Source organism: Triturus cristatus, chromosome 12 (genome assembly GCF_964204655.1).
Source record: "Triturus cristatus chromosome 12, aTriCri1.1, whole genome shotgun sequence".
Lineage (NCBI taxonomy): Eukaryota > Metazoa > Chordata > Amphibia > Caudata > Salamandridae > Triturus > Triturus cristatus.
The window spans coordinates 828,210,142-828,235,781 of NC_140595.1; the positions used below are offsets into that span (position 1 = coordinate 828,210,142).

Below are 25,640 nucleotides of genomic sequence, written 5' to 3' on the forward strand. Positions count from 1 at the left end.
GAGAGACCCTTTCTGGCCTCCTGGAGAGACCCTTTCTGGCCTCCTGGAGAGACCCTTTCTGCCCCCCTGGAGAGACCCTTTCTGCCCCCCTGGAGAGACCCTTTCTGCCCTCCTGGAGAGACCCTTTCTGCCCTCCTGGAGAGACCCTTTCTGCCCTCCTGGAGAGACGCTTTCTGCCCTCCTGGAGAGACGCTTTCTGCCCTCCTGGAGAGACGCTTTCTGCCCCCCTGGAGAGACGCTTTCTGCCCCCCTGGAGAGACGCTTTCTGCCCCCCTGGAGAGACGCTTTCTGCCCCCCTGGAGAGACGCTTTCTGCCTTCCTGGAGAGACCCTTTCTGCCCCCCTTGAGACACCCTTTCTGCCCCCCTGGAGAGACCCTTTCTGGCCTCCTGGAGAGACCCTTTCTGGCCTCCTGGAGAGACCCTTTCTGGCCTCCTGGAGAGACCCTTTCTGGCCTCCTGGAGAGACCCTTTCTGGCCTCCTGGAGAGACCCTTTCTGGCCTCCTGGAGAGACCCTTTCTGCCCCCCTGGAGAGACGCTTTCTGCCCCCCTGGAGAGACGCTTTGTGCCCCCTGGAGAGACGCTTTCTGCCCCCCTGGAGAGACGCTTTCTGCCCCCCTGGAGAGACGCTTTCTGCCCCCCTGGAGAGACGCTTTCTGCCCCCCTGGAGAGACGCTTTCTGCCCCCCTGGAGAGACGCTTCTGCCCTTCTGGAGAGATATGTAAATGACTCTCAGGAAGGCCAGGGAGGTGTCGTCTCCCTCCTTCCAAAAGCCACTTTGGTGTTAGCCACAAAAGGCAGGTTTCAAAGGAGAAGGGTAGATGTAAAACACCAGGAAGGAGGGATGCCCCATTGTTTAAAAAAAAAAAAAAAAGTTTAACATTTTTTTTATATAGCGCGAACTAGACCCAAAGATATCAGGTATCAGAGCACTTTACATGAGCACCAGTTTAGTTACAGATGGACACATTCATTTGGTAGGCACAGAGAGATTAAGTGATGTGCCCAGAATCACAGGATGCTGAGCGTCGTTGCAGAGACTCGAACCCGGTTCCCCAGCTTCGAGGTTGACCGCTCTAGCCGTAAGGCTACATTGAGTTAAACGGGCTGGCATGGGAGGCGGAGAGGGAAACCAGTTGCCAAATGGGTTTCCCAAGATGCGTGCAGCCCTAAGGTAGCCATCAGAACCTGGTTTCAATAATAGGCCCAGCCTAGCCAGATTTTGCAAACCCATCCCCTCTCTCCATTTGATGGACACATAAATCTTCATATTGATTTCCCTGCCCATGAATTTTAACGGCCTCACAAAGTACCCCATCTTATCAATTTAGTTTTCCCCAAATGCTGTGGAATTAATATCAGGGCTGTATAATGGCAAGCTACCGCCCCATACACACAAACCTGTGATGGGTCAACCCGAATCAGCCATCGCACCTACCAACACATTCTCAAAGTGTACCATGCATAAAGGTCCTTCGGCTGGCTGTGTGTAGAACTCATTTCTGAACCTACTGTTAGTGCAGATTTAATTCGATCCAAGTATGCCTGCTCTTCAACATCTACTTTGATAACTCTGGCAGCGTTACCTAGACTTTTACTAAAAGCTTGAAAATGCCCAATTTTCCTTCATAAACTGCTTCTTCTACCTTGCGCAGGGCAGCTAACACTTACTTAAAAGTTTTTTAGAATCACACGTAGAACAGTTTCCGCTTGGGTTCTTCATATAGTCTGTAGTCATTTTGTCTTAGGAATTCACAGCACACACAGGTGACTCCTGGACGCTGCTAGCAGGGGACAGGCCTTCCTCAGCAGTAAAGCGCTCTTGAAGAACACGCACATTGCTCCAGCCATTGAGCGGTGCCCAACACCACCAACAGTGTGGGATTCCTGCAACTCAGCAACCTTTCTTGGATCTTTTTTGAAGGACTATTATTAGCAGATTGGTCTCGGATTTAACTATTTAAATTAGGCTCAAAGTCACACTCTGCTGCTAAAAGCATGATGTTAGGGTCATGTGCTTTCTCAGTTGCTTCACAATATTCATCCCAAATTCCAAAGATGGCAGGAGCGGCCTCAGGAACGGTATCTAGAACTTGTCGAAATGACTGAGTAAGAGTGCTCTTCTCACTGCATCAGATTTGTCAACATCTATAGCAGCTAAATAGTTTTCAAATACTCTTCAAATAAGCTTCCACTTCAGAGGGGTCTTTCCAGGACTGTTCAGTAATGGGGGCGGTTGCAAAACTTGCTGTGTAGAAGCCATGGTCAACGGAAGTGACAAGGTAGCAGGTGAAGGCGCATGCATAAATTAAAAACACTGAGGAGATATAGGCAGATCAAACCTTTGGCATATAATTGTTGAACTACCTGCGCTCATGTTTTACACAACGGTTAATAGGAAATGCAAACACACACTGGAACAGTTACCACAACTCCTGAGTAACAAGCCGCTGGAAGCTGGGTACGGGCCACTAACAGGGTGCAGGCTATCAGAAAGTAGCTGTGAATAACAATTCTGCCAAGTAGGTGAAAGCAAAATTAACACAAGGAAATGTGCAGATTAGGAACACTGCAGGATACCTGATCAATCTGTCCGCGGTTGCCAATGCCGGATTGAAGGGCGTGTTGTCAAATCAAACGCGCCCTGGTTATGACCAATGACTCAAAATGGCTGCAAACAAGGTGACGTCAAGTGTAACAGTGCCATACCAAAGGGAATCCTGGGAAGAGCTGACATTATGCGCGCGGCAGAAGTGCGCGAGGGTAAATGGTGCAAGGTGAGCGCGTGCAGGGCTTGCAAGCATTGCAGTGCTTATGAAGTTTGCAGAGACTCTTCACTTGAAACTGTCCAAGTAGGTTGTCAAGCTATGAAACAAACAATCATGGTGGTGGATCAATTACTTAAATCTGCCCAAAGCTGCAAACATTCCCACAAATCTCCTCTGGCTGGGTTCTGCCCGACCAGAACTGCTCGCATTGATGCAGGGGTAAGAAGATGAGACGGGTCACTCTGAAATCCAAACAGGAAGTTTATTTACAAATGGGCCCATGACAAGGAAGCGGGACAGCAAGCCTCCAGCGCCTATCAACAACCCCACAAGTGGGATGCTGTTGAAATGCTCTGGTCCAAGAAGAGGCTCGAGCTAGAAAAGCCAGTACCAACAATTCCAGTAAGGAACTAACCAGTGAATGCACAAACAAAGAAATAGCAAAGAAGTCACAGACAGTGGAATGAATTGTACACTAAGGTTCTCTCATCCTCAAGGGGGTCTGCTCCGTCATGGCCTGCTAAGTGTTATGGGGAAGTCATCTTAGAACAGATGATGGCTCCCACGAGGAGTATCTTCACAACCCACCATAAAAGCAGAAGCAGAATTTTCAAAATGGAAAAAGTATGAGTTCATTTACATTCCTATCTTCCTGGAATGCACTTTTGCCAGTGACCCAGAAGATCCCATGGTAGACGAGGAGTCAACATCGTAAGTCAGGCACCCTCCGCGCCCCCATCAAGGACCTCTCAGTTATTGGGGTAACTCCTTGTCGCTTCTGTAGGGCGCCGCTGCACGCTATTGGAGGGTCTCTGCATGGCCTGCCGACAGCCCAGAGCTCTCATCCATCAAACCTGCTTGTTCACTCTGCCCAGCCACCAATCCAGAGAGGACAGATAGCTGGTTCTGAAATGATCCCCATACCTGGAAGAAAATCAAAACAATGATTGTTTATGTGACAAAATCCAGAATTTGATCCATGCATCCCTGGAAACTGGAGTAACGAGTGTATAGAACATTGGTCTTTTTTTTAATGAATTTTGGTTACATTTGGGTGCAGCCATTTTTTCAATCAAAGGTCTGAGGGTTTTCCTAGACTTCATTTCCAAATTACTGGCAGGCTGGATCTGAAGGACACACTCACTGGCTCAGTTACTTTGACAGCCACAATAAACTTATTTACTAACAAATAGACTTCAAGGGGCGACTCAGTACTAGGTGACTTTGTAGAATTTTCATTTGCACAGTACGGCCCTGAGCTGCTCATCGCGGCATGACCTGGACACTAGCCTGCCTCCCTCAGGTGCGCCCCTTCCGTTGGGGTGCACCTTTGGTCTCCCCGCATTCACTTATCTTGTTGTGAAGTGATATACATCCTCTCACCCTTTCTCCCCACTCTTGTGGTCCAGTTTCAAACACAGGTTGGACATGCCTACGCCCTTCCTTCAGAGTTTGTGGGTGCCAGCTGCCAATTCCAATAGATGGAGCGCCATGTACTGAAGCTGAAGTCTGCTAGACAGAAGAAATTAGCTTTTTTTGCGCCTCAGGAAATGGGATGTTACCCTTCAGCTTTGTAGGTGAAATGAGGGGCAAGTCCATGATTTTTCGATCTCATAGTTGGAGAACTTTCCTTTCTTGAACGACATTTCCCAACTGGGGGTGATAGGAGCAGTTTCTTTAAAGTGGGCCATTCAGTGAAGAGAAAAAAAAACAGTTCTCTTTCCCCAGACCTCTGTCACTTACACTTCCCGACAATAAGCATTTTAGAAAGTGCCATTATTTGATGATGTTTGCTTGGATTTTGAGGCCCACTGACATCATTCACAAGATGGTCCCTTTAAGGCCTGATAAACTATTATTTATGGGCGCGTCAAACTACTTACATTGCAGTGTGGTTGGTTTCTGGTTTACCCATAATTAGTCATGTCTCTTGTATGAAGTTGGGGTTCTGTTGCAGTACCCCCCCACACTTTTTGCCAGATATCTGATGCACCTTGACTGAATGTGCACTGGGTCCCTGCCAATCAGGTTTCCAGTGCCTGTGTTCTTTCCCCAAAACTAATCCTCAATTGGACCAACAGTAAATGGTACCCCTAGTACCTAGGGCATTGGTACTGAAGAGGGTGCCCAAAGGCTGCAGCACTCGTTGTGCCATCCTGGGAACCCCTCACCGAGGCCATGCAAATGTCCACTGCAGCCTGTGAGCCTTGGTACAAAGAAAAGTCAACTTGACACACTGCCCTGTGTGCCACGCCAAAGCAGCACTGCCCTGGTATATGTAAGTCACCCCTCAGGAAAGCCTCACAGCCCTAAGGCAGGGTGCAATATATTTGTGTTGGGGACACATCTGCATGAGCAGATATGCGCCTATAATATGAAGTCCATTCTTAATATTGCAAGTGACAGTGAAGCCATATAGAGTCATGGGCTGTAAACTCCCCAAAGTCGAGTTTCCCAGCAACATGATGGCTTCACTGGACATAGGAGCGTTTGATATCAAACTACTCCTAATAATAAACCCATCCTGATGTCGGGGTTGGATTTATTAAAAAATGCACCCAGGGGTCCCCTGAAAAACTAACAGCTCTAATGTGCTGCTTGACTGGCCTGAGCCAGCCTTCTGCCCCGAGATGCTGTTCTGGACTCCTGGGGTAGGAGCCAGTGCGCTCAGCGCCTAGAACACAGCCTGTGCTGGGCAGAGGGCTTCACACCCCCTCCCAGTCAGGATGGGTAATCTGAGGTGGTGAGCTTCAAAGGGCTGAGCCCCCAGCCTCTCCTGTAGCAGGAGAAGGCCCCCCTCCTATCCCAGCCCCTTTTGGCGGGAAAAAAGCCAGGAACTCCACAATAACCAGGAGGTGTTCCCACCTCCGCCAACCTTCATCCTTTTGGTGGGGGAAGCGAGGTAAAGCACACAATTCAATTTCCACCATCTTGAAGATGGGGAAAGATAGCTAATAGGGTTTAAGGAAATACCCCCCTCCCACTGGAGGCTGGCATTTAGGGGGTGTAGCCACCCCAAGGTCTGGGGCCCATTGGACTTTGCCCTCTACTCCCTTGCAACGCCCCTAAAAGGTAGTATTTAGTGGCCTCCCTGAACCACTAAAGCAGATTCAATGGACAAGACACTGAAGAAGAGGAACGCCTGCTGGAGCAAGAGATCCTGGGAGGAATTTTGGTGCCAGACCCCTGCCTGCCACTCTGGAACTCGAGAATCACCTCCCTCAGCCACTCTTGCAGCTGTGTGCCCTTTACAAAACCCAGAGTGCTGCCAGCCTATGAAGAAATCCCAAGATCTACCTCGGGACAGAGGTACTGTCACCCCTGCAGTTGCAGGCGCACTAAATCCCTAAAATCAGGTACTGCGTTTTTGCTCTGCCCGGCCCGTTCAAGACTGCAGAGGGCAGAGCTTTGGTACTAACCCTTAGGAGGGTCAGATCGGCCACCACACCACATTTGGTGGTTCCCGGAACCTTCCTAGCCCTAGCACCAATACCCGGGGTACTTGGCCAACGAACCTGAAACCCGGGTGAAACGAGTCCTAGCGGGCTCCCACTCTCCAGTGTGCCATCACCCCTCCAGGGACGTCCAGCTTCCGGAGACCCACTGCCTAATTGGCCCAGAAGACCCGGAAACCAGAGAATCATGCCGGTCCTGACCTCAAGGCACACCTTTGTGCACGGTGCCAAGCTGTCCTGTTTGTGCTGCTCCCTGCCCGTCTGGCTGGGAACTCCAGAAACCTGTGGAGGCCCGGGGTCCTACGACCCTTGCAACCTTCTCCCTCTTTGGGAAGACCTCTGACATCCTTGGAAGTCCTTTTCTACCACCTTCATCCAGGAGGTCCCCTTCTTGGAGGCGCACCAGTGACAGTGTTCCTTTGTCCCGCTCTCCCACCAAAACTCAGGAGTTCCCCCAGAAGCACTTCTTGGAACCTTGGACCCGAGCCTCCCAGCGCCTGCTCCTTGAAGGGGAGCCCCCGAATGCCATGCATTGTATGTTTTCTTACCGTGCCAAATTTCTCCTTAGGAAACGCCCGTTGTGCCATTGCGCACCCTTGGGTAACATTATCTTAGAGACTTAATTGCCTTGTAAATGTTTTTTCACTTGTATTCAAAGCCTTTCTAAATTGAATGGCCCTAGGAAAAGTATTCCCAGTACATACCTGTTCAGAGTGTTGACCTGTCTTCCTTCCATAGGATTGTAGGGTACTTTTCTGGCATTGCACTAAATATTGATTTCTCAAAGTATTACAGCCATTTCTCCATACTTTAAAGTATTTTACTGACCTTGTAAAACAATCCTACTGTATTTGAAAAGTATCACTGCTTTTGGAAATGTCACTTACCCGCAACTGGAGTTACTCTTGGTTCTAGAAATAAAATAACAAAGTAACAATTTTTCATACAAACAATTGGTCTTGGATTAAATAATTGAGTGTGTGTAATAATTTCTTGCCTGAGTGTGTACAATAAATGCTTAACACACCCTCGGATAAGCCGGACTGCTCAGAGCAGCTACCACTAATTTGAGAGTAAGGTATTATCAACTTTAGCCTCTGCCTACCTTTCGGGACCTACTGGACTCTACACACTATACCTATTTTTGGTATAGTATATACATAGCCAGGTTCCAACTACTCTCCAGTGTCAGACAAGTTCATTAGCGCCAACGGAAAACTGCAATATTTTCAAGGAGCTATCCCCTAGCCCTTTGCTTCTGCATGAGATACTGACCCAATATGTTCTATCTTGGACTTTGTATTCTGCCAATTTAAACCTCAACTGTTCCATAGTTTGAATTCAAGAGAATGTGGCCTGCGCCCATGAAGCGATCACCCCCTTAAAGTCGCTCTTTGGTGAGCAATTCTGTTTTTAAAGGCTGCTGAAAACTGGGTGGTATCAGAGTAACACATCTATCCTCCAGAGGACAGGTTTTGTGCTGCTGTACAAAGCTTCCCAAAGTGAACACGGTTTATGGGTTGTTTCGGAGTTTGACTTCACAGTACCTTGGATGGGCGCTGAAGCTGCAACAGAATACAGACTGGAATGTCATGGTTCCGGGGGGACAACAGGAAGTAAAGAAGCCACGGTTACAGAGGTACCACATGCACCTGTTACCCTACGGCAGGCGCCTCCTTGCATGTGCTTCTTTTGCTCACCTAGGGGGGTGGCGCCTGGCTGCTTTCCATTACAACATGCCGCCCACAGACGTCAAGGCTCCCAGCACTGTGCAAGTGTGCACACGACGCATTAGGTGAGGTTTCCTCCCACACAATGGGTGAGAGGCCGCTCGTGCATAGTGTAACAAAGCTGCTCTTGTCTTTGACCCTCTGCTGCTTTTTGACTAGTTGTGGCTATAGAAATACCAGATACACACAAAGCGTATACAATGAGCCTGTTTTACACACAACATATAAACATTTGTTTCCTTACTAGAAAATACATTTTTGTATTTTAATTAGCCAAAGTATTTTCCATAAAAACAAATGCAAGAATATAAACATATGAAATGTAGCATCAGAATGAGATTGGAGACCACAGTAAAATACAGCATCGTAGGAGAGATGTCATGCTGTCCACAGAGGATCAGGGGGCAAAGTGATGGCATGCTGTGCACATAGGATCAGGCGCCAATGTGATGGCATGCTGTGCACATAGGATCAGGCGCCAATGTGATGGCATGCTGCGCACACAGGATCAGGTGCCAATGTGATGTCATGCTGCGCACACAGGATCAGGTGCCAGTGTGATGGAATGCTGTGGACACGGGATCCGGTGCCAAAGTGATGGCGTGCTGTGCACACAGGATCAGGTGCCAATGTGATGGCATGCTGCGCACACAGGATCAGGCGCCAATGTGATGTCATGCTGTGCACACAGGATCAGGCGCCAATGTGATCCAATGATGTGCACACATGATCAGGTGCCAATGTGATGTCATGCTGTGCACACAGGATCAGGTACCAATGTGATGTCATGCTGTGCACAAGGATCTAGGTGCCAATCTGATGTCATACAGTCCACACAGGATCAGGAGCCAATGTGATGTAATACGGTCCACACAGGACCATGTGAAAATGCAATCTTGTGCTGTCCCTACAGGATCAGGCGCCAAGGTGATGTCATACTGTCCACACAGGATCAGGTGCCAATGTGATGTCCTTCAGGATCAGGTGTAAATGTCGGACAGAGGCTTTGTAAACGGTTGAGTTGAAAAATCCACGATAGGGAAGTGAAGCCAGTGTTTCCTTGGGCAGTTCCACATTGTGTAAAATGGGGCGCTCACATATTGATCATCTGTGATTAAAAAGATGCATTCCCAGAGAATGTACATTACCGGGGATACTGCAAAGTGTTACAGCCAAAGCTCTGCTTACTATGGCTCGTGTTACAGGTAAGTAACTTTTAAGTCAGGGCCAGTGCAAACAGTGTAAGTAAAGATTTCCGTACCAGGGCTAGTTTATCCACCTCTCCCATCTTTGCAAACACTGTCACAGGCGAGTAAAGATTTCCGCACCAGGGCTAGTTTATCCACCTCTCCCATCTTTGCAAACACTGTCACAGGCGAGTAAAGATTTCCGCACCAGGGCTAGTTTATCCACCTCTCCCGTCTATGCAAACACTGTCACAGGCGAGTAAAGATTTCCGCACCAGGGCTAGTTTATCCACCTCTCCCATCTATGCAAACACGGTCACAGGCGAGTAAAGATTTCCGCACCAGGGCTAGTTTATCCACCTCTCCCGTCTATGCAAACACGGTCACAGGCGAGTAAAGATTTCCGCACCAGGGCTAGTTTATCCACCTCTCCCGTCTATGCAAACACGGTCACAGGCGAGTAAAGATCCCCTTACAAGAGCTGGTTTGTCCACCTCTCCCATCTATACAAACACTGTCACTGGCGAGTAAAGATTTCCGTACCAGGGCTAGTTTATCCACCTCTCCCGTCTATGCAAACACTGTCATAGGCAAGTAAAGATTTCCGTACCAGGGCTAGTTTATCCACCTCTCCCGTCTATGCAAACACTGTCATAGGCAAGTAAAGATTTCCGTACCAGGGCTAGTTTATCCACCTCTCCCGTCTATGCAAACACTGTCACAGACGAGTAAAGATTTCCGTACCAGGGCTAGTTTATCCACCTCTCCCATCTATGCAAACACTGTCACAGGCGAGTACAGATTTCCGTACCAGGGCTAGTTTATCCACCTCTCCCATCTATGCAAACACTGTCACAGGCAAGTAAAGATTTCCGTACCAGGGCTAGTTTATCCACCTCTCCCATCTATGCAAACACGGTCACAGGCGAGTAAAGATTTCCATACCAGGGCTAGTTTATCCACCTCTCCCACTTAAGTAATGTTTTCTTAGGCAGAGCTAGTACAAACACTGTCACAGGTAAGTAAAGGCTTCCTTAACAGGGCTACTTTATCCACCTCTCCCATCTATGGGGACTAAACATCTCCTCACCAGGGCTAATTTATCCAGCTCTCCCATCTATGCAAACACTGTCACAGGTAAGTAAAGATCTCCATACCAGGGCTAGTTTATCCAGCTCTCCCATCTATGCAAACACGGTTACAGGTAAGTAAAGATTGCCTCACCAGGGCTAGTTTATCCACCTCTCTCATCTATTCAAACACGGTCACAGGTAAGTAAAGTTAGGCCTAACACAGAGGAGTGTAAGACATGTATCGCACAACAGTGATCAATAATGGACACACGACTCAAGAAGGAGCTCCACACCAATTTTAGAAAATGGTACTTTGTACTTTATTTTAAGACCAGGAGCTTCGTAATAAGGCAAATACGTTTTTAAATTAAAAAATCTTTGCACTTTGAAAAATCTACACTTAGAATATTTTCCAAACAGGTCAATGTTATCCTTACAGTTCCAGTCTTCGGGACCAAAAGACAGCAGTGGACAAGGAGTAGGTAAATACCAGCACAGCACCACCAGAGGCACAGGGGCGGCCGGGTGCAGAGGTCAAACTCGGAGGTCGGCCCAATGCGTTTCAATGGAGACAGGGGGTCCTTGGAGCCAAGCTGCTTGCAGGTAAGTGGAACGGTTGCAGGGGCCAGGCTTTGGGTGGTAGGACCAGCACAGGAGGGGGGACACAAAGCACCAAACCTACACCAACAGCGGCACAGGAGTGGCCGGGTGCAGTGTGCAAACATAGCTTTGGGCACCCAATGCAATCCTATATACTTTCTTCTTTTTAGAAACAGGCTGTGGCCGCCGAACTGGAGGCTCCAGACTGAACACCAGCGATAGCACAGATAAGTGGAGGTGTTGGGGGTCACAGGGGCACCACTGGTCCAGCCCACCAAAGTCCAGGGGCTGTGGGTGCAGGGGTACCGTTAGATGTCGGAAATATTCTTACAGTGCCCCTCAAGATGGAGAGGACCCTTCAGATTCACTCTGTAGGGACTGTTGTGTGGTTCAGGAGAGGCCGGCCAACGTTGGATTCAGAGTCCTGGTGGCTGGGGAGACCTCCCTGGGCAGTTGGGACACGCGGACTCGGGCCGTGGGCATCTGGTGCAGAGAGGGCAAGAGTTGCAGATCTGCCTGGATCCGGAGTGTTTGCTGTGGTTTTCTTCTGGACAGTAGCGCTGTCCATGGGAAATTGGAGTATTTGCTTAAGGGAGCAGTCCTCCCAGGTATTAGAGAGCTGGCTGGCTGCAAGACAGATTCGTCGAAGCTGGAGACAGGCTGGTAGGGGTATGGCCAAGTCAGTCGCAGTCTTCTCTGCAGAGTCGTTTTCTTTGAAAGTTGGTCATCATAGATCTTGTTTCCAGGTCTGGGGGAGCCACCTAAATACCAGATTTAGAGGGGTAACAGGTAGGGCCAATGGGCCCCTTACCTGGGGTGACTACACCCTCTGTTATGCCGCCCGCTTGTGGGAGGGGGGCATAGTCCTAGCCCTGATTGGAGAGGTCTCCCCATCTTCAAGATGGCGGGGACTGAAAGATGTGCTTCACCTCGCTTCCCCAACCTTAGGAGTGGAGTTGGCAGAGGTGGGCACACTTCCTATTCTTCTTAAGCTTTCCTGCCAGTTTTGCTACACAAAGTGGGGGTTTAAACCAGAGGCTGCCATTTGTTGCTAGCAGCAGAGGCTGGGGGTCGCATTGCAAAAGCAGTAGGCCTTTGAAGCTCCCCTCTTCAAGCACTGGCACCTCTGCCCAGGATGTGCATTGTTTCTGGTCCCAGGGAGCTGGAGCTCTCAATTGAGGGGTCCAGAAACATGTCTGGTGGTGGCTGGCTACCTACAGTAGGTCAGAGACCACACCAGGGTTAGCAGGTTTTCAGGGGGCACCTCCGAGGTGCCCTCTGGGTACATGTTACAAACAAATCATCCCACCCTGGCATCAGTGTGGAACTGTTGAGAGGAGTAGTTTGGTACCAAACACTCCTGTAAACAGTGAAGCCATCATGGTGCTGAGGAACTTGAGTTGAGGAGTTTCCAGCCTATGTACTGTCTATGGCTTCACTTGCACTTACAATATTAGGAAATGGACCCCATTATTGTAGGGACATATCTGCTCAGGCAGATATGCCCTCTCCTGTGGTATAGTGCATCCTGCCTTAGGGCGGCTGTGAGGCCTGCTAGAGGGGTGACATACCTACGCCTTCAGGCAGTGTTAGCTGGCATGACACCCAGGCAGGGTGCCATGTCGACTTTGTCGTTTTCTTCCTCACAGGAACCTGCAAGCTGCAAGGGCAGTGGCGTGGTCCCTGTGAAGGTGGTCCCGATGGACCCTCATCAGCTCCCAGGCCCTGGGTACGCAGGGTACCATTTACTGGGACTTACAGGGGGCAGAAGTACCAATTGGGGATTTGTTTTTAGGGAAGAAGCACTGGGACAGGGGACCTGGTTGGCAGGGACCCGGTGCACTACAATTGAAACCACAAACACAAGGCAAAAAGTGGGGGCTAACTATGCAAAAGAGGCGCTTTCTCACACAGGTAAATAAAGATGTCCTTACCAGGGCTAGTTTATCCACCTCTCCAGTCTAAGTAATGTTTTCTTAAGCAGGGCTAGTGCAAAAACTGTTACATGTAAGTAAAGATATCCTTACCAGAGCTAGTTTTTCCACCTCTCCGGTCTTCTCGGCCCAGTAAGCGAGATTCTGATTCAGTCGGGTTAGCAGCTCTGCCGCTTCCTGCAGCTCCTATATGAATTTACATAGCAGACGTCAGAGGAATATCATATATCACACAGGACTAGGTCTACAAAATATGTCTATGCAGAATCCACGCTCATGTTCAGTTGTGTGCCAGTACAATTCCCTTACGATGAGCATAACTAGAAAAAGTTATATTTAAAATGTATTTTAATAATAAAGTCTATTATATTAAAAATTTTCATTTTTGCTTTTTGATGTACCTCAGCCTCAAATAATCGCCGAGTGCTATTTTGGCACGACAGAAGGACAGAAGTTTCAAATTTCCAAAAGTGACAAAAAAAAATACAAGTACACAGCAAAATGTTTCTTTACTTACAAAAAATCCAAAGGGGTTGAATCGTCGATGTGTATTTATAAGCGTTACAGCCTAACCTGACCATCACATATTCAAGGATATATTCTTGGTCTTGTTGAGAGTGTTTTCACCATCAATTTCACACTGTGCCTAAATGTATTATTTTGTTATATGTAGTATTTGTTAGATTTCAACTGTGTTGTGATATATGTACAAAAGACCCTTGTATCACTTTCGCTGCGTCTTACCTATGCAAGAAGTAGAGTTGCATGATTTATACATCTTTGTGTGTATATGTTCTGTTTCTTATCAAACTATGATTTTTTTCTGATAAACTTTAAACACATTTCAAATGGTGCAATTGGTTTGTTTTTCAAAAATGAGTTAAGATAGATCACTGTTGTTTATCATTTATTGCCATCCTACTTTTAGAGGGGACAGAAGAAGAGTTTATTGTAGTTTATTTTTGTGGCAGAACCACCGCTCTGCACATAACTGGGTTACCCCATTGCTTAATATCGCCTTTCTGTAAACTGGCCTCTAAATCTTGTTCTTATCTCGTCACAATAGCTGGGCATTCAAAGACCGAGGTCAAATGACAGGCACAGTCTTCCGAGGGAGCTTGGTGTTTACTTTTCTTTCTCTGACTTCAAAGTTAGAGGATTTATGTGACAATCTTGCTGGATACTGGGGGGGGTATGAAAGGTTTTTTTTGTAGCATACAACAACATTTAAATGAACTGTGCAAGTATTTCAGACTGTATTAGAATTGAGAAAACACATAGGAAGCACATTACTTGTTTACTCTGACGTGTGTTGGAAACAAATACTTTAATATAATCAAAGCAAATCAATACTTTTCCACACATTATCCTTTGCGCGCTTAATCGTTTTATTAGTAAAACTGTATGTCTCTACAAATTTAATGGTCATTTCAACTAAAAATGTGTTTCTGTAACAGCAGTGTGGTACCACACCATGTATACTCCTCTACACCACTGCACTCTACTCTGCACCACTCCACTGCTCTCTATTCTGTACCACTCCAATCAACGCCACTGCACTCTACTCTGTACCACTTCACTCTACGCCACTGCACCCTACTCTATGCCAATGCATTCTACACTACTGCACTGTTTGCCACCACACTCCACCACTGCACTCAGCACAACTCCACCGTACGCTACTCTGCAACACTGTACTCTATGCCCCTGAACTCTACACCAATACACTCTTCGCCCCTGCACTCTACACCAATACACTGTATGCCACTTCCATCTACCCTGCACCACTGCATTCTACACTACGTTACTCTACACCACTTATTCAATGCAACTGCACTCTAGCCTGATCCACTCCACTCTATGCCACTTCACTCTACTCTGGAAAAAGCTACCCTACGCCACTGCGCTCTACTCTAAACCACTGCACTCTACTCTAAACCACTGCACTCTACTCTAAACCACTATATTCTACGCCACTGCTCTCTATGCCACTCTACTCTGCAACACTGCACTCTATGCCAATGCAATATACTCTACACCACACCACTCTACTCCGTGCTACTCTACTCTGCTCTACTGCAGTCTATACCAATGCACTCTACTCAACGCTACTCTAATCTGTGTCACTGCACAGGACTCTACTTTTCACCACTGCACTCTATACCACTGCACTCTACGCCACTATACTCTACTGCAGACGTCTTCAAACTGCGGGGGCCCATGGATGGTTTCCAAGGGGGGCACGAATGCCTCTGCAATCACATGTAAATGAAGATGGCCTGGAACTGCGGCCTTATTTGTCTGCTGCATTTCCTGGCTGTCTTCATTTACACGCATCCCGGAGTGCTGTGAAGGGAGGTCACTGAGTGTCAGTAAGTTGCCTAAAGGAAAAGAACCAACTAGTCTGAGCATTTGTTTTTTTTCGCTGTCAGCTAACTCTATATGAAATAATGAGCAAACAGATTCACTGAAAAATAAAATCAAGTTGCATTACACACCGTCTAACATAGGCTGCTGCAAAATGATGCAGTGTTTGAAATAAAAACACTTTCCTACAAAATAGCACTTTTAATGTTTCCCATATTGTTATCTCAAAATTCCCAACATTTGAAACTTTAATCCATCATTATCATCTGTTTTCTACATTAGTGAGCGCTGTGAATCAAGTTATTTTGGGCTCTCCCCCACCTCAAACTGCTTCAAAATTGTAGTTGGACTTCTTTAAGATTGGAATGTCTTAGTTCTTGTTTTTCAAAATTTGGAAAGTTTTTTTAAGGATCTATATACTGAAGATCTAGTTGTCACGGACTCCCAAATCAATAATTATTTAGAATAGATCCCTTTACTGCTGTTATCTGAAGAGCAGGCTCAACAGCTCAACAGGAAGTTTGTACTTTGACATCAGGGCTGCAATTAAAAATCTAAAGAGAGGGAGTGCTGCAGGTTTAAATGCAATCCCTAATGAGTTTTATATTGCCTTAAACGAGACTCTTGCCCAGTTTATGGAGGTACTTTGACAGTATTTTTACAAATTACTCCCCAATCCCTAGTTCTTGGAATGAGGCAGCTATCACATTGATATTGAAACCCAATAAAGATTTTTAAAAATGTGAGTCCTATAGACCCATCTCCCTGCTTAATAGCGATTATAAAATCTTTGCGCAAATTTTAGCAGGAAGAATAAAATAACATAATAAGTAATCTAATTCATCCTGATCAAAAGGGGTTCATTAGAGAGCGCCATCTGCATGATTTAACCCATGAGCTAATTGGTGCCATAGATATTGCCTCTACTAATAACCTGCCACTGACGATCTTTGCATTCGACGCAGCCAAAGCGTTTGACCGGGTCAACTGGTCTTGTTTACATCAATTGGTCTATGCGTTTGGTTTAGGAGAAAACATTGCGAGAACTCTTAGGAAGATCTACAACTCGCGAATGGCCAGGATTATAGTGAATGAGAACTTAACCAATTCTGTTCCTTTAGAGCGAGGTACTAGGCAGGGCTGTCCTCTTTCCCCTCTTCTTTTTGATTTGTATATAGAACCACTTGCACAATTAATTAGGTCTAGTAAGCTTTTTATTCCATTTGAATTCAGGGGGTGGTCAAAAAACCTGGCCCTGTATGCAGACAACCTGATGATTTTTACAAAGGAGTCTCCCGCAATCTTGCCAAGGTTAGAGCAAATGTTGGATGAGTTTGGGGAGATATCGGGCTATCAAGTGAATCCCCCAAAAAACCAGATTATGTCTTGGAATTGGCAATTTAGTTCACCCCTGGTACACCAGCGAGTAAGATATTTGGGTGTTCAAATAACCCAGAATATTAGCGAGCTGGCTCAGGCCAATTTAGAGCTTAGACGGAAGGAGATTAGAGCCTTATTGAAATCTTGGCGCAACCTCCCATTAACCATCCTTGGCCGGTCCAACTTGGTTAAAATGTCAGTTCTGCCAAAATTGACATTTATCTTCGATGCAATTCCCCTTCTATTCAGCCCAGCCGCTTTAAAACACTTGCAGTCTGAGGTTAATAGTTTTCTCTGGGGTGATAAAGGGACTAGGATTGCATGGAAGAAACTGAGATGTGGAAAACAAGAGGGGGGTATAGCTAGCCCTGATTTTGGGTTCTATAGTTGGGCGTTTTTTTTTTTTAAGAACATGAGATCTCTTCTTCTTGATACATCCAGCTTCACGCCCTATCTTCTAGCCATGTCTAATAGTGTTTCGCAAGGGGGGGGGGGGGGGGGGGGGGAACGGTCTTCTCTTCAAATTTGGTCACCCGAAATATTTTAAAAAGATTCAATTGAAGGTGTTACGGTTGGCCTGTGAACTTTGGTTCCAGATGAGGAAATTGCTTAAAATTCCTTATTATTGCCCTAGTGCCCCCATTTGGAACTCTCCGGGAACCCCAGAATGCCTAATTGATAGCTTATCAGCGCCCCTACGGGATTCCGGCTTTCAGAAATGGGGCCATTTGCTGTGTAACAACAAACTTTAGTCTTGGAATGAGCTTATGCTCCTGACAAATCAAAGCTTATCCAGATTTAAGTTCTATCAAATTTCCTCCTGGCTCATAAAGCAGGGTAAAATCGGCTGTACACATGATGAATCGGATGAACAGGTTTTTGGTCCCGTGCAATCAAAAAAAGGAAGTGGCAAAATGGTACTGGATTTTGATTGAAGGGGATCTACCATTGTTACCTATGGAGGAGCCCTGGAGAAGAGACTTGCCTTGCAGGTTGTAAAGGTTGCATCATTTAGAAGGAATCATCGGTTTACACTCCACAGAGCTTACTGGACCCCGAAGAGGTTATCTAAGTTGGGTGGCGGAGAGAAGGCCTGTTTGAAATGTGGTCTGAGAAGCGCAGATGACGTGCACATGTTTATGCAGTGTCCGCAGATTCAGGGCTTTTGGAGCCAAGTCGGTAGGATCATTTCAGAGGTAATGGGCCAAGAGATACAGGTAAGCCTGACTTTAATTATTTTTGGGATTTTACCTGAAGACAGTATTATTACCAAACTGTCAAATTGTCAAGTCTCATTATTGTTTGTTCTTATCCTCTTGGCAAGGAGAGAAATCTGTTTAAATTGGGTCTCACCTAACTCTCCAAAGGTTTTAGACTGGGTTTCATCGGTTAAAAGAACTTATAAATTGGATATGGAATGTAAGGCAAAGAAAAGAACTAGATTTTGGGTGATTTGGGACAACTGGGTTAATAATACTAATTGGAGCCTTGCAACTGCTTAGCACATAATAAAAAGTCCAATGATTATGAAACAAGTGAGTCTTGAGGAAAATGGTCCATGGGCAACTTTGGTTGTGTTACCATCTCTGGAAATTCCCAATCATAAGGCGGTTGGTTTCCCTAGATACCCACGAGGTGGAAAGAGTATTGTTGGGTCTTGTCTCTTCCCTGTGGGGTTGAAGAGAGTGCCATGATACCGCTATTTGATCACTCACTCTATTTTCGTTAATGAGGACAAAAAAAAAAAAAAATATGCAGTGTTTGAAATAAAAACACTTTCCTACAAAATAGCACTTTTAATGTTTCCCATATTGTTATCTCAAAATTCCCAACATTTGAAACTTTAATCCATCATTATCATCTGTTTTCTACATTAGTGAGCGCTGTGAATCAAGTTATTTTGGGCTCTCACCCAACCTCAAACTGCCTCAAAATTGTAGTTGGACTTCTTTAAGATTGGAATGTCTTAGTTCTTGTTTTTCAAAATCTGGTCGCCCTAAGCAAGGACAATTGTGCTGAAAAAAAGCAAGGCGAAGCTAGAGACATCTTTGTTCCCATCTGAGTATCTGATGAGTCCATTTTTTTCCTTTCTGTCGTGGCACTGTCAGTCCTGTTACTCATAATAAAACCATCCCAAAAGAGATAGAGAGAGGACTGATGAGGGGGTGTTACACAACCTCCCAACATATACATTAACGCAATACCAGTGGAATGCACCCTGCAATCATGGACAATACCTACTACTTCAGGAGATGACTTCTCATGGACCCAACTGTATGATGTCATAGTGATATATGAATCATCAGGATGCAAGACCATCCCCCATCCAAGAGGCTTGCTTCATCATGGGGTCTGCTCCTCGTCTGGCTAAGGTGTTTGGTTTGTCCATGTGGCCTCCACGGTGGAGCACTTGATTGAGATCTTTTGTTGTAAGATATTCCCTAAGGTGGAAAAATGCTATGCGGTGGGACCATAATGTGTGATGATTAAAATAACCTGGAGGTAAACAGAGATAATTTATTAGCATTCCCAAGGTAAGATTAAAACTCAGATATTATAGGGACATTAGTGGGTATCAATCGGCCAACTTGTTTAAGCCAACTCACTGAACTTCTCATGAGGTCTGTGGCTTTCATCAGGACCAGAGAGTCCCTGTGGTCGCTCCTCCTACATGTAACAGTCAATCTAATTAGTGTAGGGAAGAGGGGATGCATTCAATGTAGAGAAGAAAAGGATCTCTCAATAACCTCTAACAGAAAACAAGAAAACACAGGGTCATCATCTGTGTATCGCCAACCTGTATGTTGTTCATAGCAGTAATAATCAGATTATGCTTTGACCAAGCCAATGCAAATACATTCACAGCAAACAAGTCCCACGCTAGCGCCAATCTTAGGTGATAGAGTAATTCATTGGTGTGACTTACCCTAATTGCCATAACTACTTCAAGCCTAACTCAATCTCTTTAGTGGTAATAGGGGGCAGTAGATCCAGTATATGCCCACTTACTAGTCCCATAAAACAGACTGAGTTTAGCTTGAAGTACCCATGGCAATCATGCAAACACACCAACCGCAAAACTGAAAATGTGGTATAGTTAATCATGGGCATTAGTGGCCCGGTGAGGAGCAGTCACTCCCTAGGAGAGTCTGATTAGCCCACTGCCCTCCTGAAACCTTCCACGGAAGCTTAAAGCAGTCCCAAGTGAACTGTTTATGCCCTAGAAGCGGAGCTCTTCAACGGAGCTTCTGTCCCTCTGCCATCTTGGAATCTCAGATAAAGTGGTCTGTAAGCTTTACCTTAAAATTCACCACGATTCAAAAAAGCGAGTGATGCTGCCCATCAAGGTGTAAGTTTGAGGTTCCAGGCTTTGGTACCTTTTTTATGACACATTGGCATGACCACTGGGAAGGTGAAAATCATACGGGGGAACACAGAGACAAGATTCATTGTCACTGTGATCCTACCAGTATGACATCACTTGCTACAAATGGGATGTAATGACAAGTATTTGAAAGAGAACAGAGATGGGTATTCTTATCTGTGGGCTGCTTAATGTAAGATCTTTACCCAAGCATTGCGTGGAAAGTCAGCTGCTGCTGGAACTCCAAGAATTAGACGTATTATTTATGACAGAAACGTGGACCGACTCAGAGTGTGAGGTAGATCCTGGTTGGGCTTGTCCACCTGGGTATAACATTTTCCACAAACCTAGATTGAGTGGGAGGGGGGAGGAGTGGGCGTGATTTACAAAGACTCTTGGAACTGTGTGATAATAGATACGGATATAATTGAAGGACTTGAGCTACTCGGTTTTGCTATTAAAGACGTTCATGGACACATCTTAACTGGGGTTGTCTGTTATACCACCAATTTGGCTGCCACTCACGCTAGATTAGTGTTTATGGGGGATTTTAATCTGTGGATGAATGGGACTCTTGATTCTGGCTATAATAATGTCCTTCAGTCGTGCGAAGGCCTTGGCCTCTACCAGCGGGTGGCCGAGGCAACACATAAGGGTGGACACATACTTGATTTAATCTTCTCTGGGGAACAAGTCCTTAATATCGTGGACATTTTGCCGATGGACTGGTCTGATCATTTCTTGATTCAATTTCTGGTGCCTAGTCCTAGCCATAATACCCAGGTAGTTAGTTCTGTGAGCAATTATGTTAGCAGGGACTGGAAAGCCCTCTTAAGAAAAAGAGGACTAGTTCCTGTGTTTTACCTGGAAGATTGTTTTTCGCCAGTTAAGCAAGTGCAGGAGAATTATGCCTCCCTCTGCTCACAGATTCTCTGTATTAGACTCTACTGCCCCACTAAAAGATCATAAGAGAGCGGGCAGACCTTCGCCCCCCTGGTTTAATGACAAACTAAAAAAATTGAAACTTGATTGTAAACAGGCGGAGAGAAAGTGGAGAAGGGGATATGATGATAAGGAGAAACTTATTTGGAAAAGTCTGACGGTGTGTTAGAAGAAAGAAAGAAATGTGGCCAAAGCAGACTATTACTCCAGTACGATACTGAAGGCTCATAATAGACCGACATGCATTTTTTAAATATAGAATACTTTAACTAGTCCTGACTGTACTAAGAATCAGACACCCCCCTCCCAAGATCTATGCGATAGTCTGGCAAGATTCTTTCTTGACAAAATTAAAACTATTATTGCTGATCTGGGTGAGGATTCTCTGCACTCTGACGTAGTAAGTCCAGAACGTAACTGTCTCAGTGGCTGCTCTTTGGGTGATGATGAAATTTTACCTAGAGGCTCGGAGAGGCAGCCCTCTGATAAGCTAACTGAGTTTGCGATCCTCTCAGCAGAAGATTTTGGCAAGGTGGCCCTAGGGATTTCTTCGGGTTCACCTTTGGACCCCCTGCCACAGAGATTCTGGAAGGAATTTGAAGCAGAGCTGTTTCCCACACTTCGGCTGATCTGTAATCAGTCTCTCCTTAGTGGTGTGGTCCCGTCTCAGTGGAAACAGGCACTGGTGACTCCTCTGTTAAAGAAGTCCACTCTGGACCCTGCCAGTCCCAACAACTATAGACCTATCTCCCTCTTGCCTTTTCCAGCCAAAATTGTAGAAAGAGTGGTCGGAAGCTACCTCTCAAAACACCTAAAAAAAAAAAAAAATCCTAGAGGATGTACAATTTGGCTTCCGGCCAGCGCATGGCACTGAGACGGCTTTGGTGACCGTGATGGACGAGCTTCTGATGCGGGCAGACAGCAGTTCTTATTCTGCTTGTCCTGTCTGCCACATTCGATACGGTCAACCATGCCATCTTGTTGAGGAGGCTGAGGGAGGTTGGGGTGACTGGCCTTGCTCTGAGCTGGTTTCAATGCTTTCTCTCGGAGAGGAGTCAAGCAGTGGCCCTGCCTCCTTATCAATCTCCCTTTACTAATATCACGCATGGGGTACCTCAGGGCTCTGCAATCAGCCCTATTCTTTTTAATATTTATATGTTACCTCTGATTGCTGTCATTAGGGCGCATAATATTAATGCAGTAAATTATGCCGATGACACGCAACTGATTCTCTCCTTAGAGGGAGATGAATCGACCTCTTTGGAAGCGTTTCATAGCTGTCTGCGGGCCATGGCTCACTGGTTGAGAGGAAACTCTTTGCAATTTAATGCTGGAAAGACCGAGGTCCTTTATTATTCAGTCGGGAAGGTTCCTTCGGTGCTGCCTGTTAACTTTTGGCCTTTAGATTTACCCACCGTTCTACGACCGGTGGAGAAGATTCGGAACCTGTGCGTTATGTTAAACAACAAGTCAACGTTGGAAGCTCAGGTTAACCAAACAGTAGGAAGTTGCTTCGCCATTATACGAACTCTGCGAAAGATCTTTCCCTTAATGCCGTCCCAGGCGCTAGCGCTAGTAGTACAAAGTACTATATTAAGCAGATTAGATTATTGTAATGCGCTGTTACTTGGGTCCCAGAAATATCTTTTGGATAGACTTCAGCGGATTCAGTCAACAGCGGCTAAGCTAGTACTAGTCTGGCCTAGAGATGCATCATCCTCACTGGCTATGGCGGAGCTGCATCGGCTCCCAATTAGACAGAGAATCCAGTTTAAATCTCTCTGCTTGGTGTTCAAGGCCCTGCATGAGATCAAGCCTGTCTCCATGCAGAGAAAGTTTGAATGGTACACTCCAGGGAGATGCCTGCGCTCTGCATCAGCTAGACTGGTGAAAATACCTAGAGTCAAGGAAGTTAAATCAGGCGGTAGAGCCTTCGGTGTATCAGCTGCCAGACTATGGAATGAGCTTCCGCTGGAACTGAGACAAGTCAGGGATCTTTTCCCTTTCAGGAAGAGATTAAAAACCTGGCTATTTCCCATTATCTAAGCTGTTGTCTGCTCCTCGGGGTTTACCCACAATACGTGCACTCGTGTTTGTCAGCGCCAGGATGCCTGCAAGGTGATAGTGCTCTCTACAAGTGATATAAATAAATGGGTATATAAAACACATACACGTGTAGAAGGCCAACATTCTCCTGTTCCAAGTGGGACACTAGTGGAGTCGTTTGTTGAGTAAATGATAGGACAATGGACACTTTTTTTTCGCATTCACTTAGATTAATAGGAACAAACCCTCATCGACACACAGAGTGCCTTTTAGCCTGTAATGTCAGGTCTCTGTGATTAGATCATTAACATCTCTTTTCACTTCTGGTAGAATTGCCCTTTTGCCTGTGTCTCTTATAGTTCAGGTTAGCACTAGTTCACATTGAGGCCTGGGCCGAGTTCTGCGAGCGGCAGCTTCCTCAACGTGAACTGAAGGTTTCTCAACACGAGCAGTAGTGACCATCTCAGACCCGCCCGTACTGAGAAATTTTCCTCACTCGCCAGATTAACGTTGGTGTGAGCGAGGAAAAGACTCTGCAGAAGTATGTACACTTCAGAAGAGAATTTACATCCCTGGATAGAACCCACATTAATAATTGCACCTTCCAGTACCATCTATAGTATACAGAAATGGAACAGCCAAACAAACACAACTTTCTACGTCCAAGTAAGTTATGAAGGCCTGACATATATCTAGCCTGGGTATTATATAGTACTGTCAAATCATATATAACCCTCCTGGCCTGCACTAATACTAATACCATTACACTCAACAGCCGGGCAGCTGATTGCAATTTGTACAGACTGCATAATAATCCCTGTTTTTTGCGTGACCATCCTACAATAATGAGACAGAACTGCTGCAGGTCATTGCCAACACCCAGTACTGTACCAGTCCCCAGAAATAAACCTCAAGCCACCAACTGATGGAATTGGTCAAGAGATCTTATACATGCCGCTGGCCCACAAAGGACTCAAATTTAGTCCGACATTGCAGGTTCTAACTAGCCATATACTATGACTGCTCCTTGACATTTCACAATGAAAATCAGATATGGGATTATAGCAACAAAGTACATCACAGATCTCCCCACCATTTCTCCGCCAAACCTATGGCTGCTCAGGACCATTCATGTTAAAACAAAAGGTCTCAGAATGGACAACTGAGTGCCTTAACCAATTAAGTGGTCTATGATCACAAGCAGTACCATAAAGTGACCCAATCAAAGCTTCCATCGTAATGATAAACAAACTGTGCACCTCTCACACATATTCTTCTTCACATTGCCAAGCGTTGCATCCCGTAACATGATAACTGCACCTCAGTGGTCATCGTGCACGACATGAACAAACTTCCCACATAGGATCTAAAGAAAGACAACATGCGACCAACACTGCTCAAGCAGGCAAGTGGTTCAGCTCGCCACATAGGTATAAGTGCTATATAAATGGTATAATACAATACACTGAACGGTTGATCACAGAATGCCAGTTCAAGAATGGACTCACTGACAAAATCCCAGATCCCCACACCTCTCAAAAAAGGTAAGCATGCCCATAGGACCATCTAGGAGAAAGAGCTGAATCATGATATGAAAGAAGGGGTCTGTATTCTAATGGGGCTGAGATCACCAGAGTACTCCACTTGCTCCCAGTACAGAGAGAACGCCCAGAAGAAACTAACTCGGTAGCATTATATACCCTGCGGGCTAAAGGCTATATTTGTAACTGTTCAGATGTATTACAGTGGAAGGTATGTACGGACCCTGGCATATATGGTGCCCGACATAAGGATATTAAATTAGAACTGAAGCCTTTAGTGATCCTTTAGGGTAACACGGCTAAAGTGGGTTTGTACCTCCCAAGGACGATCACTAGAAGCTTTATATCTCATGTGCTACCAAAAGCTAGGTTAGTGTCAGCTGATGTTTTGGAACTTTTTCAACCGTCTCTGGTCACTCCGTGGTTCTGTTCGCGCTGGGTATATGTGCAATTGAGAGACTGTCTGCAATAGGTAGACACAAGATGACAAAACGCAAAAGATATGGGCTGCATTCGGAGCTTTTATTTAAGGGGATAGGCACCTACCCCTGCAGAGATTCGCCAGCTGCTATGCATGCTGAATGCCCTCTTCCCTCCTTCTAGCTGTACGGAAGGGGAGACCATTGGGAATCTAAAATGAATGCCACATTTCGAATGAAACCTGAGTCAGTTCAAAGCACTGCTGTCTATTTTGTTTCATACTACAGCTATCGCTTTGCCACGTCGAATCTTAAAAAATAGTTACAACGAGAAAACTGTTTAGCCCCGTGCCTCGCTCCGCCCTACACCCAGCTACTAACAGTTACTATAATACGGGTTTGCTCTCTTCCTATGGAGCAGAAAGTAGCAACACCTTCCTTTGTAGTTCAAACTAGTGTTTTGACAGCTACTCGAACTACACTTCCCAGCATGTCGTACGGGTACGCCGGGAGCTGATTGGCCCAGCGTGTTCCTTCCTAGCACGTGCTCCAAACGCACCACTCCCAGCAGTGCTACGTGCAGCGTGGTGCCCTCTAAACCTCCTGGGAAATGTAGTCTCCAATCGTAACCCCACTGCCCTCCTTTCCTTTCTCATGGAGGCTCAGCTCTGTGACAGCGGCAGAGCCGTCTTTCTCAACCGCCCCCTCACGCAGCCTCACCTCGGTGATGGCGGCGATGTACTCCAGTCTAGTCTTTTCAAACTCGGATGCCGAGCTCCATCCACTACGCAACATTCCCGCCATCCTGGTTCGTGCTATGACGCATGCGCAGTCC

The 25,640-nt window shown here is 46.1% G+C and overlaps 1 protein-coding gene across 1 annotated transcript; it reads right to left on the minus strand.

Annotated features, from left to right (window-relative positions):
• Positions 1-3,010: 3,010 nt before the first annotated feature.
• Positions 3,011-25,640, minus strand: LOC146782998 (uncharacterized). The gene is made up of 3 exons (XM_085637256.1): positions 25,526-25,640; positions 12,840-12,932; positions 3,011-3,691 (listed from the first exon to the last, which is right to left on the minus strand). The coding sequence occupies exons 1-3, from the start codon at positions 25,607-25,609 to the stop codon at positions 3,566-3,568; spliced, it is 303 nt and encodes a 100-aa protein (XP_085493382.1). The 5' UTR covers positions 25,610-25,640; the 3' UTR covers positions 3,011-3,565.

Coding starts and splice junctions, on each gene's coding strand:
- LOC146782998 (XM_085637256.1), bottom strand. CDS start 25,609: ATGGCGGGAATGTTGCGTAGTGGATGGAGCTCGGCATCCGAGTTTGAA. Junction 12,933..25,525: donor ACATCGCCGCCATCACCGAG/GTGAGGCTGCGT, acceptor AAATTCATATAG/GAGCTGCAGGAAGCGGCAGA. Junction 3,692..12,839: donor AGGTGGAAAAACTAGCTCTG/GTAAGGATATCT, acceptor ATTTTCTTCCAG/GTATGGGGATCATTTCAGAA.